Source organism: Notolabrus celidotus, chromosome 24, assembly GCF_009762535.1.
Source record: "Notolabrus celidotus isolate fNotCel1 chromosome 24, fNotCel1.pri, whole genome shotgun sequence".
NCBI lineage: Eukaryota > Metazoa > Chordata > Actinopteri > Labriformes > Labridae > Notolabrus > Notolabrus celidotus.
In genome coordinates, this window is record NC_048295.1 from 1,856,795 (window position 1) to 1,871,957 (window position 15,163).

General features: G+C 44.0%; 3 protein-coding genes across 3 annotated transcripts; all 3 read right to left on the minus strand.

Moving 5' to 3' along the window:
* Window positions 1–315: 315 nt before the first annotated feature.
* On the minus strand, window positions 316–4,937 carry eed (embryonic ectoderm development). The gene is made up of 12 exons (XM_034677961.1): window positions 4,775–4,937; window positions 3,923–4,075; window positions 3,642–3,734; window positions 3,423–3,488; window positions 2,968–3,093; window positions 2,797–2,878; window positions 2,174–2,265; window positions 1,957–2,090; window positions 1,763–1,868; window positions 1,508–1,666; window positions 1,347–1,420; window positions 316–1,223 (listed from the first exon to the last, which is right to left on the minus strand). Exons 1-12 carry the CDS (start codon window positions 4,892–4,894, stop codon window positions 1,097–1,099), a joined length of 1,332 nt encoding a protein of 443 aa, XP_034533852.1. The 5' UTR covers window positions 4,895–4,937; the 3' UTR covers window positions 316–1,096.
* Window positions 4,938–5,431: 494 nt separating this feature from the next.
* pwp2h (PWP2 small subunit processome component) lies at window positions 5,432–10,900 on the minus strand. Its single transcript, XM_034678082.1, has 21 exons — window positions 10,714–10,900; window positions 10,297–10,409; window positions 10,100–10,194; window positions 9,898–9,997; window positions 9,670–9,813; window positions 9,417–9,552; window positions 9,112–9,329; window positions 8,605–8,748; window positions 8,447–8,517; window positions 8,234–8,370; window positions 7,988–8,136; window positions 7,740–7,887; window positions 7,488–7,638; window positions 7,210–7,390; window positions 6,970–7,117; window positions 6,765–6,873; window positions 6,615–6,680; window positions 6,241–6,459; window positions 6,014–6,164; window positions 5,817–5,891; window positions 5,432–5,714 (listed from the first exon to the last, which is right to left on the minus strand). Exons 1-21 carry the CDS (start codon window positions 10,729–10,731, stop codon window positions 5,552–5,554), a joined length of 2,736 nt encoding a protein of 911 aa, XP_034533973.1. The 5' UTR covers window positions 10,732–10,900; the 3' UTR covers window positions 5,432–5,551.
* Window positions 10,901–11,701: 801 nt separating this feature from the next.
* pjvk (pejvakin) lies at window positions 11,702–14,582 on the minus strand. The gene is made up of 6 exons (XM_034678043.1): window positions 14,170–14,582; window positions 13,856–14,051; window positions 13,267–13,408; window positions 12,937–13,054; window positions 12,323–12,466; window positions 11,702–12,245 (listed from the first exon to the last, which is right to left on the minus strand). The coding sequence occupies exons 1-6, from the start codon at window positions 14,378–14,380 to the stop codon at window positions 11,944–11,946; spliced, it is 1,113 nt and encodes a 370-aa protein (XP_034533934.1). The 5' UTR covers window positions 14,381–14,582; the 3' UTR covers window positions 11,702–11,943.
* Window positions 14,583–15,163: the final 581 nt, after the last annotated feature.

The following is a 15,163-nucleotide window of genomic DNA, read 5'->3' on the forward strand; positions in this document are numbered from 1 at the left end:
GAATAAAATCCAGATTAATTACTTACTTAGTTAATTCACTGAAAAAACAACTTCAATCTACTCCTGAAATAAAGCAGCAACAGAAATAAGACCTCAGATGTTCAAATATTTAAAGTGAATGTCTAAACCTTGCAATAAAGCATTTATCTGCCAAATATGAGTCTATTCTAAAGAGTGGACTGAATATGAGACTTCTATTTTGTCCGGTCATGTCTAAAAACTTTAAAATCAAGCACCGTGAATCAATTTTAAAATGCAGAGGATAACAAAGTCATATTTTCCATCGTCAGGACTCAATGATTGCACTCCTGAGTGTATATTTACAAAATACCTTTTATTGAGTGTGCTGTGTGGAGGTAACCGTGAGGGGAGTTAAAGCAAACTATTTTTAAAAAGATGCAAAGAGACAAAAACATTTAAAACTGAATAAAAAAAAAAACATCTTCATCTTTTGGTGTCGGAACAAACGACTCAGCCCCCTGCAAGAGATGTCCACCTCTGGTCATTTCATCTGTGGTGCCCTAAAGTTTCTGTTTCCTAAAAACAAGTGATGAAAATCTGCCAAGACAGACGGAGACAGCAGCATTCATTTTGTGTTGTTATTTTGCAGAAAAGCGTCCCCGACTGTGGAGCGACTGCTTGATCTAAAAAGGTCTGATGATTGAGTCTGCATAGGAAGCTACAAGGCACTTATCCTCCAACAACACCAACATGCTTTAAGAAGAAGTTCTCTGAAACTTTGAACTTGTATTTGAAAACAAAAGAACAGAAACATGTTCTGAAAACAGAGATGTTTGTAAGGTAGAAAATGTTATACGACTTTCTGTAACATCTGGGACATCTGATGTTTTTCCTGAAACTTCCTGAAGCAGAAAGTGAAATCAATCTCCTTGGCCAGAGTAACAAAACAATCATCACAGCTTGGCACAGCTCCTCACTTCTTTACAGGAAATAAAAGACACACTCTTAGACTTCAGGTGAGACGACATGGACATTTCTTGCAGAGTGGATCTGCACAGCAGGGCTGCAGGTTTCAGAGGCGGAGAGAGGGAACAAAAAAGTCTTCATTTAAAAAAACAAAACAAACAAAAGAGACTCAGCGCTGTCGATCCCAGCGCCAGATTGAGGCGTCATCGCACACGGCGATCAAAATGCTGCTGTCACGGCTGAAACTGGTTTGCCGGATCGCTGAGGTGCATTTGGGGAGGGTCAGCGTGGTGCACCTGCAAAGCAAAGAGTGGGGCGTGTTAACTCATGCAGCCTGGGGAAAAAAACACCACTTACTCTGATTGTAATCTCTGAATCATTATCAGTGACAGGGGAAATGTCTGTTCTTGTTAACTTACTTTGCTTTATGTGGATCCTCAACTTCAAGGTCCCAAACATAGAGCTTACCCACCTGGTTCCCCAGAGCCAGCATCTGGAATTCAGCAAACACAAAGATTCAAGCCCCACTTCAGTGTTCAGCCCAAAGATCTCATTACAGGTGGATGTTTAATGATTGTACCTTCTGCCAGAAGTCCATGGAGAAGCGCATGTACCAGATGTCACACTGGCTGTAATCGAAGCGGCCCAGGATCGTCACGTTGGACTCGTTGGGTTTGATGTGATCGATGTCGTCCTCCATCCTGCCCGGTTTCCAGCAGACGATCGCGTTTTCACACGACTGAAGAGACGGGTCATGGGAAGCGGGTTTTTAAAACAGATACGAAGCAGGTTTTTGGCTGGACGTGATGCTGATTGATTTACTATTTTAACTTACCTTGGACAGAATGAGATCCCCGAGCCACCGCACACAGTCCACGTAGTTTCTGTGGATGTCTCGTGTTGAGAAGTCGGGGAAGTGAATTTTCTGTGAGACAAACGGCCTGAAAAGAGGAGAATAAACCATGAAACACTTGAATAAGAGAGGGTTCTGTAGCGTGCATGGTAAAAACAGACCCTGTATTTTCTTACCTGTTGGTTTTGGAGGGGTTGTACTCATAAGACCCTCTGATAGCTTTCTGCATCCTCTCTGAGTTGATCCTCCAGAGCTTTAAGGAGTGATCCATCCCACAGGACATGATCTTTTCACCTAGAAGATCAAAATCCTGCAGCAGAGAACAGATCAGTTTAAATCCCTGAGTGGTTTGAGGTTAGATACTCAGCGAGGGGCGGATTCTAAAACACTCACAGCGCTCAGGACTTCATCTCGATGACCTTCCACTCCTCCAAATATCGCCACTAACGTATCCGTCTGGATGTTCCAGAGACGGAGAGCATGATCTGAGGAAACAAGAACGACAATATGAAGAACTTTATTGAGCTTAAGCTTCTATGTTTAACATGTATCACTGTCTGTCTGTGTGACCTGGGTATTCAGGACTTCAGTACCCCATCACAGCTCTCTGATTCAGTTTCAGTGTAAACGCTCTGACAGCAGGAGACTAAAGGAGTCTGTTGAAATGTGCAGAGTCAACATTCACCTGCTGAAATTAAAGATCTCATGACACACTCGAGCTCTCTGCTGTGACACACTGAGGTTAAGAAACCACCTGATGATCACAAAGTAATAAAAACAATCCTCCATTTTTAAACTTTACAGACGTGCTTGAGTCACAAGGAGGGAAGAACCAAACCTGGAATGTGGGAGGATTTTTACAGTCCAGATGAGGTCAATAAAGCCATCAGAGTTGATGTTACTGTGTCTTAATCTCACGCTGTCACTGCTGATGTCTTAACCTCATAAAAAAGAATATTGTTCTTGTTTCTGGGTCATAGTTGAATGATTTATTCATATGTTTGTTTGTTTTTTACCTTTGCTGACAGACAGAAGAAGATTCGGATCTCTGGGATGAAACTTGAGCTCGTTGATGGCGTTTCCATGACCCACATAATGCTGCATTAGAAACAATATCAACCTTTTAATCCCAGACATTCATGCCATGTCCAGGATTAAGATGAGCGGCACATGTGTGAGACCTGTACCTTGATACACTGCATCGTGATGTGGTTGATGATCCGGATGATGCCTCTGGAGCCGGCTACAGCCAGCAGAGGGTGGCTTGTGTTGGTGTCGTAGGTCCAGGCACACGTGTAGAAGTTCTCATCCGCCTTCGTCAGCGTTAAGTCAACAAAATCAAACATGAAAACTCTTCTGGAGGTTTTTAAGAAGCTGGAGAAACCAGATTCATGTCAAATGATGTCATGTCAGGGTAGAAACCATGGCCACATTACATCTTGTTTTAATACTTTTAAGAACACAAAGTGCAACACACATTTTTATTAAACATCTCAAGACTGACAACTCAGTCATTGTTTGTTTGCAGTCAGCTGACAGGTCATTAAGTGTACTGCTATGTTTCTGTTCCTCCAGGTTTCACAGTACCTGTTCTGTCAGAGGCAGAATGAGGAAGGAGCCTGTTTACAGAGTGAAAGGATACGTCTGCATCCACATAAGACTGCAGGAGGCGTATTTCTCCCTGAGAGTGACACTCGTACAGAGTGACCTGGTGGAGACAGAAACAGACAACAGTCAAGGAAAAACTCAATCTGATTAGACATCCTTCCATGTGTAGCTCATAATAATCTGACATAAATTCCTCATATGTGTACCCTGCAAAAAACCCTGTTTCTGTTACAACCGAGCCTTCATCACTCACCCTGTTACTCCCAACGGTGGCAAACACCAGCGGGTCTCCCTCCTTGCTGTGCCAGTTAAACTGGACTCCAAACAGCGGCTGGCCGTGGTCCTCCTGAAGACATTAATACACGGTTATTAAGAAGAGCTGCTCATCAGCTGTTCTTGTAGCTGTTGTTGCAGACGCAGCCACACCTCTCCTCATGTGCATCAACAACCACTCTAATATTGTGTGTGTGTGGCGGCTGAACAAGTCGTGTGTCCAAAGCTTGATCCAGGTCCGGGTGTGCCGACTGTACTCACCCTCAGACTGTTGACACATTTGAAGGAGTATCTGCACTTCTTGGACTTCCACTTGCCCTTTCCCCACAGCTTCCTGCCCGGAGCATTGGCAGTGTTGGTGGGTGTGTCTGGGCGCTCTGCGTTGGTCCCACTCTCAACGCTGACAGCATCATCCTACGAATGCAAAGAGGACACAGGTGATTTGGACTGAGAGGTTGTAGGTATCTGCAGCTGTGTACACATTATTATAGACTTGTTCCTGCACATAGGAGAAGATATGCTATGATATGATGTGTGCAATGATCTGCATCTTGCTGCTGGATTCCTGGAGCTGTTGAACAATTAGATCACCCTTAGATCAGTGATTTCAATCATTTCTGTATCACATGCATGCTCATAGATTTTTAATAACATGTAATAAACACTTAATAGCTCTGATTTGTCACAAACAGGGCATCCCACATCAACTCCAGTCAGTGTCTGAAGTGTACACCTTTCTTTTAGACAGTAGCTACAGAGCTGATTTATATTAACTCAGCCCTTAAACACATTTTCATCACATTTCCCTACTTCCCCTGTGTTAGCTGCTGGTGCTAACGCCTACTTCAGCTTGCACGTGAATGCCTGATGTTTAGGCTGTCAGTATCATGCATATACACAAACACAAAGATCAACATCATTCTGTAGAGTATTCTGAGCAGACTATGCAGAAACAAGCTTAAATCATGGTTCACATCAGCTGCTTTAGGGCAGCCGGTTCAGGTGAACAAAGCTGAGAGCTAGCTGCTGTAGCCGGCCGGTTAGCACGATGCTAGCATGCTACATGTAAATACAGGTCTGAAACTCAAAGATCCACTCAGATCATCCTCTTACATTCTCGTCTCCTGATAAATCGGGGTTACTGTTCTCGTCACTGCTCAGTTTCTGTTTTTTCGATGGTATTTCTTTTCCCGCTTGAGAGGGGGACTCGGACATGTTCTTATTTTCCCTCATTTTGGCTCAAAGTACGTCTCTTCCGCTTTGCTGCCGCAAGGGCTGCTGGGTAATGTAGTTTGATTTGGATCTAAATAGTAGTTCTTGAATTTTGTCCTTTTTTCTTTCATTTTTGAGAGGAAAAATGTCATTTTCATGCCAATCAAAACTGATTATTTTTAATTTTATTAAACTTTCTGATGTATTAAATATTGATGAATAAATTATAAACTATGTATGCCTCATAACTAAGAGATAAGATAAGAGATTCCTTTACTCATCCCACAACGGGGAAATTCAAGTGTTACAGTAACAGAGTAGACAGAGTGCAAAATAAATATATAAAGCAAACAAGAGCCTATAAATAAAAATATATTAAAAAGTTATTAGCAATTCAATTTAAAATCAAAATTAAAGAGGTAAAAGATAAGCATATCTTAAAATCACACGTATGTATATATTATTGATTATAGTCTGACCACTGCAGGAAGAAAAGACCTGCGGTATCTCTCTGTGAGACACGGACAGACACTACAAAGGAAAAATGCACACAAAACATTCACATTTATATGTTTTTAATAAAAAACAGTTCATCAGATTTTCTTGCGTACACAGAAATATATTTCATTTCAAAGTCCAACATCATCTGTTGCTGGAATGAGGCGGATTATTACAGGCCTACAGAATCATGTCTGCACCGTCCAAGGAGGCCTCGCTCATCTCCTCAGACAACTCTTCCTCATCTTCCTCCTCTCCTTTGTCCTCCTCAGCTGCTCTCTTTATGCCCCTCTGCTTCGACAGAGCCACAGCATAGCGAATATTGTACTTGTTGAAGTCACACCTGTGGGAACAAAACACATGTTCAAGTCTGAGTGATTCACTCTTACACTATAAATATGACGGGGACAGTGAGGCTGATATTTTAGAGGAAGCTGAGACTTACAGTTTGGATAGATCATCAAAGTGTCTCTGGATGCTCTTCTGCAGCGCCTGCAGGGTGGGAAGAATCGCTCCAGACCTGCACAAAAAAATTTAAATAACCAGTCACAAAAGTATTCACTGTACAACTTTCAGGTCCTTAAAATGAAGCGAATGTGGTAAGTAAACATTTTCCTCAGGATGTTATGATGCAAAGCTGACCTGTTTTTGAGTTTCTGTCCGTGCAGCATCAGCAGACTCTGAGCCCACGTCATGTAGAACTGCAGGTGACCCGACTTCTCCAAAGACGCCGCCACAAAACCGAGCAGCTTCTCCACATAGATGTCAGGGAGAGAGCTGCACACGACTCGGACTGGAACAAAAACACACTCCATTAATCTGACGGTCAATAACCCGGACGTCACAGTGCTTGGGAAATCTAAACTCACTCTGATCATGCGGCACAGTTTCCAGCACTTCCTGCTTCAGGGCTTTCTCATTGAGTCTGAACGCCAGCACGATGGCTGACGTCCACTCCTGAAGCCGCAGCTGTTTATGTATGCTCGCTGGTGTCACGTCCAGGTCGAGGTCGTACGGGTCGAAGACTAGTGAGCTGTCCAGGGAGTAGATCAGCAGACCCTCTGTGGTGGTGGCTGCCCAGCTCCGTCCTGAGAAGTATTGAAAACACTTTATTTTAAGTATGCTTGTTTCCCTTGTTGTTAATAGATCCTCTCTTTATCTGAGGATTGTGAATCTGCAAAAAGGTGGCTTAAAAACTGATGAAAGTTGCTGATTTATCCAATCTAGTAACTCTTTCACCTACCAGTGGGGGAGAACCGCAGCGAGGTCACTCTGATTTCTGGCTTAAAATGTCGAGAGCTCATGTCACCTGTGAATACAGACACAAAGATCCTTTAAGTTCCTGAGCCTCTGTTTAGAGATTTAAGTTCTCTGACTGAATAATACTGCGTACCTTTTCTGACTCCAGGCAGGCTGATGTTGACTCCATCTCCATCTCCAGCTCCCTCGTCCACCAGAGCCAGGCTGCCAAACTCAGTCATCTTCCGCCTGTCCAAGAACTCCTAGAAGACCACAACATGAAGCAAAATGTCAAGACTGAGAATCCTCATGAGTGTTGCAGTTATGTGTTGCTCTAAAAGCTGCAGGTGAGTTTGTACCTCCATGGCATCAAAGGAGAGGTTACAGGAGATCTCAAACTTCTTCATCAGCATCTGCTCCTTGATGTTGTAGATGCACACAAACTTAGACTGCCCTCCTGCTAAAATAGACTCCCCGTCTGCAGAGTAGCACAGTGATGTGAACGACCTGGATGCACAAAGAGAACACAACACAACCTGAATCAGAGTCCACAGTCACCTGGTTTGACATGAATAAGTGCGTCCAGTTCTCTCACTCACTTCCCCTTCGCGGTCTGTTTGGCTGTCACTTTATCCGTCTCCTTGCGGCCCAGCTCCAGGTCGTGGCGTCCGGATATGGAGCGGGTTTGTGTGGCTTCCTGAGGGTTCCAGAAAGAGATTTCCCCGTTCAGAGTGGCCACAGCTAACTCCTGACCATCAGGCCGGTACGACACTGACAGAGCTGAGGACGCAAAAACAGACTCGGTCACTCCACATGATCCAGAAACATGACAGACAGGACATATGTAATGATGCTTGAGAGGAGGGACAGTGTTTACCATCAGAGGTGAGGGGAAGTGTTTCTTTGACCTGCCAGCTGTCCAACATGTCCCACAGCCGGACAGTTCGATCCCACGAGGCGCTGGCCAGGATGGACTGAACTGGACTGAAACACAGACAGCTGACTGGACCCTCGTGACCCCCGAGGACCTAAACGATCACAGAGAGAAGAACAAACCACATATTTATTAGATTCAGTACAAAAAACTCTCAAAATATAACAAAGAGAATCATTATGTGTCATGAAATACCTCCAGAAGTCGTCCGGTCTGCATGGACCACAGAAAGATCTCAAAGGAGTCCTGAGCTCCTGCGCTCACCAGCTCTCCACTGAGATCCACAGCCAGGGAGGAGAACTGCGCCGGCCGGGGTGACGTGAACGTCCGGAAGTTTCTGTACCTGTAATAAATCAATTCACACACACACGTTAATGTATACAGAACACTTTCTATTTCCAGTCATCAAACTTTTGGAAGACGACCAGGTGTGGGAGGGTCACCTGTGCAGGTCGAACGCTCTGACCGTCCCATCCAGAGAAGCGCTGACGATGACGAAGCCGCTTGAGGTGAAGGTGACGTTGGTGATGCTGCTGGTGTGCTCGGTGAAGGTGACGAAGCAGAGGCCGCTGTTTGTGTTCCACACTTTGACCTGCAGGAATCAAACCACAGCGGTCAACATAACACTTCCTGCCTTACAGTTATCTCTTTAAAATGATGACAAATAAAAACAAAGTGTGCACGCTCACCTTGCCATCATCGCCTCCAGTGACGACGTACTGTCCGTCCGGCGAGTACGCCAGCGAGGCCATGTTGTTGAAGTGTCCCTGCTGCTTGAAGGCATACGACTCACTCTGCCACTCCCACACCAGCAGCTGACCCATCCCTGAACAAATAGATCTTTAATAAACTAATCAAAATATGGAAGAAGCAGGACATACTGGGAAAGTCTGACGTCTTACCTGAGCATCCAAAGCCGATCCAGTCTCCAGAGCTGTTGATGGACACTGAGGAGATCCTCTGGTCTGAAATACTGAGAGAGGAAGCATTCATGGGTCAGAGGTCACATTCAAACTTTTATATTTGTGTCATTCAACATAACAAGTCTACTTTCTCTCACCTGAGGGAGTGAATGAGGTTAAACTCTGGGAGTTCGTGCAGGTGGAAGACTCCAGAGGCAAACCCAGTGACTAAGATGTGTGTCTGCTTGTGATAGGCTGCAGTTGTTAAGTTGTTAAAGTCTCCCTCCTTGTTGAAGAAGTGCCTGAAAGAGGAGGAGAACAAGCATTGATGGACTTTCTCTTTAGAGCAGTTAGTGTCTTTATTGAAAACTCAGTGAAGTAGTTTTCTGCAGTTTCTGAATCTCTCCTAAAAAGAAAGGTGAGGACAACGCCTTGGCTCAAAGATGAAGCTCATGCTGATTTACAAATGCTGATGCTCCTGTCACAGTTTCAGAGCAGCCAAGGGACAAATACATCCGCTTTGTGAAGCCAAAAGACTAATGGAGAGCTGGATGATTGCCTTTAAAAGTGTCACAGGATGACTTTATGCTGTGTTTTTGAAAGGGCTTCAGGCTGCAAAGAACGACTGAAACTACAAGAGTGACCTTCTTAAACATAAAACTTACTTGCTCCTCTGCTTGAATCGCACATTTTTCGTCTTCCTCTCTTTCGGAGCTTCTGCCTTCCCTCTGATCACCTCTCCCTCCTGCCCCTCTATCCTCTCCTCTTCATCATCCTCCTCCTCTTCCTCCTTGGGAATGCTCTTCTTCGTCAAGACGAGGCCGTCCAGCTCGGTGTCGCTTTCCCAGACACACAGCGTCCCGTCCTGGCTCACTGTGTACAGCTACAAACACAGAAAAACACACTCACTAAAGATGTGTGTTCAAGTCTGGAGCTTTTATTTGGAATTTTCTTGCAGTAATAAACTCACGTCCAGGCTGTCCTTCTCAAAGAAACACCCCACGATGACGTCTTTGTGCCCGCCCAGTGAGTAGTAGATGAGGTTGGCCCAGCGCTCAGCACCAAACACCCACGTGGACATGTCTTTGCTGCCCACCACAAAACACCTGGAGGAAAAGTCACAACCATGAGTCACACAGAGGAATGTGTTGCTCCCATGTTTACCTTTAACAGTATGTGATGAAATATTAAAGTGAGAGTCCTGACTTGTAAGTTTTACTCACTTGGAGTCATCCGTCCAGTCGATGCAGGTGGTTTCATCGTAGGGACCGTAGTAGCTCTTGTCCAACACGAAGGCGTTAAACTCACGCTGCTTTCCAGGAGCGTGATACATCAGAGCTACATTATCCTTCGTTGCTACAAACTTCCTGAGAGGGAAGAATACAGCACAGGTTAGCATCATCACAACTCTAAACTGTGAATGTGTATATACGCATCTCAGACATCCTTACCTGCCGTCAGGTGAGAAGCGGATGCTGCTGACAGGCTTGTGAAAGTGGAAATGATGAAGGACGGCTCGAGTGACGAGGCTGACTAACAACGCTGCCCCATCTGTGTGACACAAACAAAAACACATTTAGATTTCTGATGTTTTATGCAACAGGACACTTATACTCTTATGATACATCTTTAAAAAGCAGTGCATCATCTCACCTTCATCCACTATGATAGCAAGGTTCCCATCAGGAGAGAGACCCACACATGTGATGTTTTTAGTTGTTGAGATTGGTAAAGTCTCTGATGTGTTGCTAAAGGACAAAACAAAGGATATACAGTTTATTAGTTCTGCAACAAACTCCATCAAAGTTCTATTTATCAACAAACATGTGATGTCTTTAACTAGGTCTTACTTTTTCAGGTCGAAGACAGAGACTCTGTTTCCCACTGGACTGATTACAGAGTTACCATCCTTGGAGAAGTTTAAATTCCCCTGACGATACACAGCTCCGAGCAGGTTGGAAAACTAAGACAGAGAAAAGTTCCTTCTTTAAAAATGTTTCTTTTCATGACATTAAAAGCTTCTGTGAGAGCCCCAGAGATCCAAATGAAACGTATGAGACACAGTTTACCTTTTATTTCCCCCTTTTTCCTTTTTAATCTTTAATCCTGTTTCTGTCCTTTACATACAAACCATATATAATAACAATAAGTCAACACCAACTGCACTCTATCAGGTAAGTTCTCAGTCATATCTCCTTAATAAACTGAATGAAGTTCTTCTTCATGGTCTCACTTTTACTCTCCTAAGTTAGCAGTTCAGTACTCACCCTGTAAGCGAACTTCATTTCAGCAATCCCTCCTTAAACTCCACTCTTATATATTATTTTAAAATCCTTAATTCATCTGTAGAAGTGTGATAATAGGACTATTATTACACATGCTTCTTTTACGCTGCTACTACACACGTGTTTGCATTTTGTTGACAGTTGACACTTCCGGCTTTAGTTAGGGCAAAGTGAGGGAGCAGCGCCCTCTAGCGGCCTGGAGGGGAACAGCTGAAAATCAAACATGGCACCCTAATCTATATTCAAGACAAAAAGGAGAGAAAACACTAAGATAAAATGTGCTAAATAAATATTAGAAATATCAATCGAGTAAATAGAAAAACCAAAATAAATTTCTAAAGCTCCCTAAGCTGTAATAGGGTGTGTTACTGTTTAGTTTGACTGTTGTATTATCAGATTGAACATATTTTAACTCACAAATAATTTAAATATACATTTAATTTAGTATTTTTATGTTGCAGGACCTAGTCTGAATATTTCCACTCATAAAAATTATTAAAAGACTCAAAAGCAGCTATTTAAATGAGTTAAAGTGGAAAGAGCTTTCTAATATCATTTTTGAAGAAGAACAACAACAGGGAAATTAAATTTTTTCACTTGTGTTATTTTTCAGCCATGCTATATGTACAGGTTTTTGGTATATTCATACAATGCACACACATGCACTTAGGGAGAGATGTCAGTGCCCAGGCAAGTGCTACCTCTCCAGCCAAACTTCGTCCACACTGGGACTCGAACCAGCGACCTCTCGGTTCCCAAGTCAAGTCCCTATGGACTGAGCCACTGCCGCACACACATTCAATACATTTAAAGCAGAGTGTCTGCTCAGATACATGACAAACACACTCAGGCTGTTCCTGGCCTCCACATGATCCCTTTTGTTTATTTTCACCCAATACCCCCGCTGAATAATTGAACATCTGGAAGTTACAGCTCATGCACAGCACACGTGTAAAAATGGGTCAGTGCCAAGAGTAAACTGTGAATGTTGCTGCGATATGAGAGAAAACAACACGTTTATTTTAGCCTCTTTAATTGGAATTGTTGGCCGTTGCTTGAATCACAGTTTGAGGTGTTTTGGTTGATAAATAGTCCGCTCCCTGTCCTGTTTTTCTGACTTTGATTTTGTAAACACTTGCACTTGTAGTGTCCTCCATCAGCAGTAAAAACAAGCACTTCAGACAGCTGGGTTCATGTACAAACTTCTCTTCTTCACCTCAGGGTTTTGTGCCAGAGGTCGAAGCAGGGCACCACATGCAGCCTGACATACTTCTGTCCCCCGCTGGAGCACTCCAGACAGCCGTACACAGTCTCCCGCTTCTGGTTGCCCATCCCGCAGAGCGCACACGCTCCTTTGGGGATGTTGTGTTTGAGGAGGTTGACCCGTGTGTGAGAGCTCTCCCTCAGGTAGGCGGTGGAGACGTCTGTCATGCTGGCTGCTTTCTCGTAGTAGTCAGTCACCATGTCGTCCATGTATGTGTCAGAGTGGGTGAGCTCCTCGAATGTTCTGTTTTCTAGGAATACATTGGATACAGAACACTGTAGTGGAAGTTATGGAGCATACATGTTGTTGCAGAGGTCATAATCGTACCTGCTCTGAAAGGGTTTCCATAGATGATCCCAGACAGAAAGCGCCGCAGTCGACCCATCGAGAAGTGACTGACGAATCCACCAAGCTGCTCCCTGATCTGCTCCCGCTCAAATCCTCCTTGAGACTCTGGAGCTACACAAAGATCTGACAGAAGAAGAAATATCAGACCTTTAGGGAGGCCTTTGGGATGAAAACATAATGATGCCACAACTCTGCACAAAAAGAAAAGACACTCTGACATATAAAGGTGTAGAGTAAAATATAGTTTCACCCCTTTGCTTTAAAGATCAGAATTTATGGCGTTAAGAGAACTGAGTTGCCTCAGGTGTTACCCCCAAATGATGCACCTGCAGTTTTTCATGTGGGACGCAGCTTTCATCCATGAAAGGATTCATAATCCTTAAATTTTCACTTAAACCTCTCTCCCTATCCTGTAAGTGCTGCGTCGGCTTTAATCACACTCTCTGTTTGTCGTGGATTAAAGTGGGAGTCAGAAAAACTGAGAGCAGCACTTCAGGTTTTGTAGTCTTTGCATCTTTCCACTCTGAACCTGGTCATCCTAATATGTCAGAGAAATAAAGGTCTTAAGGTTTTAGGATCAGTGTCCTTCCTACCGAGACGTCCGTCCAGTCGTACAAACAGCTCACAGATGCTGAAGGCGATGGTGGTGTGAGCCGGGATGACGATGGCTTTGTCTCGACCTTTGGGGTTTCTGCCATCGTCGATCTGAAACTGCAGAAACAAAGAAGCATGAGAGCATCATGAAGGGAAAGTTTTTAAAGCATGTGGCACTCTGAAATGGAGTATTTGTCATTTCAAAGAAGTTTTGTCCCCAATTTCACTCTCCTTCGTTCCTCTAAAGCTCAAGTTTGTTGTGTTAATTCATGTAGACTATTACTAAGTGTAAGCCAAATAAAAACGCAGTCTGTGTATGTGATGTTTACCCTCATGGTTGTCCCTCTCATCCCGGCGTGGACGGTCAGAGAGCACTGACGTGTTGTCCGAATGCTCTCCACAACGACACACAGAACGGTGCGTCCGCTTTCTTTAGACTGACGAACCAGGCAGTGATCCAGATCCACTTTCCTGAGAAACCATCAGAGGATATGATGAACTTATCAAATAAAACAACAACATGTTTGTCTGCACTAGTGTCTCACATTGACCTCCTGTATGCTCGTATGTAGCTCCTGCATGTGTGATGTGTTGCAGTGTAGAATAACATGATCATTTATTCATCCTCACAGGGGAAACCCTGTCCTCATATTTCTGCTGTCACAAGGAGGTCAGAGGTCAGGGATCAACTTAAAGCTTTAATGTGAAAGACTTTAGATTCTCAGGATGTCACATTAAGAGGAGGAGGAACACGTGAGGGTGAAATGTGCAGAGGAAAGTTGACTGGTGTCATCTGTGTTATCAATATGATGAATAAATAATCAGAAGCAGATACTGGTTACAGAGATGGCTCTTCTCCTGATCTCACTCTGATGACAGTGAAACGTTCAGCAGCTGTTTGAGCTCTCAGATTCTTACCTGGAGTTTAGCTCTCGCAGTAACGTGGGCACCTCCAGCTCGTGTTTGGTCACGATGCCGAACGAGGCTTTGACGGCCACAGAGTCCGACCCACTGATGTTAAAACCCACATCATTGATGAGATGGTTTCCTAATCGACCGTTCAGGGCCACGTCTGATTTGTCCTCGTAGTTTAGGAGCTGATAAGACGACACTCCTGTGGGAGGAAATCTTTGTTTTAAGTACATCTGTAAGTGCAATCACCTCCAACTCTTGCCTCCTCCTATCTGAAAGCAAATACTCCAATAATCCTTACAACAGTATCAATACTCTACCTGCTGTGATCTCCTTCTCTCCTACCAGGATGTCCTTCAGAGAAAAAGGGGTCGAGGCGTACTTGTTCTTCTTCCAGAAATGCCTCTTCCTCTTCCTGGTGACCAGACTGAGGGGCTGGTACCGGTCTGCCTCGCTCAGGCTGGGGACCGGGATCAGCCTCCCTGTGTCTCCAACCTGCCTCACAAAATTCTTAGTGGCTGCTGAAAACATGTCGAAGGATGCACGAGCACCAAACCAGGTTAAAAACTGGTCCTTTAAAGAGGACTACTGTGTCACACAGACTGTTAGGTCCATTGCTGGTGTTTGTGTGCTCTCCTGAATGGAGTAGCTAATTCGGGAGTGTTCTTTTAGACCCGTGAAATGTTAAATAATGCAGATAGTGTGTAACATAATACGGGACAAAAGGTGTGTGTTAACTGGAGAGGTCACTGTAAGCCTGCTGCTTCCTGTCATGTGACAAAGGAGGTGGAAAAAGAAATAACAGGAGCTGTGTCATCCAGTTTTATCTAGTTTTCATCTCTAAGTGCTGACTAAAGCTTGACCCACTAAATCAAACTCAGCACCAAACATCTGCTCAACTAAAAGCCTGGAAAGGAATCATCTGGGTTATTTTTTCAGGGATGCCTCTGTGGCTTTTCATACAAACTGATGTTCTTTCTTGCAGCTTTTTTTAGTTTGGATAATGTCCACCTCCATCCATGACTGGTGGCCTCCCTTCACAGTGTGTGTGTGTGTCCTGCGTTGCACGATCATAGGCTGATCTCTGCTGTGGTTGCTTTTCTGTCTAGTCTTTACATCCAGAAATAGCTGGGAAGGTTTTAAACGCCACATGCAAGAAGCTGAGGTAGGTTCTATACATTACACTCCCTGTAATTTTTACCCCTTGGCCTTAAAAGGTCTTGTAATTTCTAGGGAGCAGGATTCAAGGAAGGAGGAAATCATTTCACCAGTCCAGGAACTAAAGTGGGTCACACAGGTAGCTTTCAACCTTAG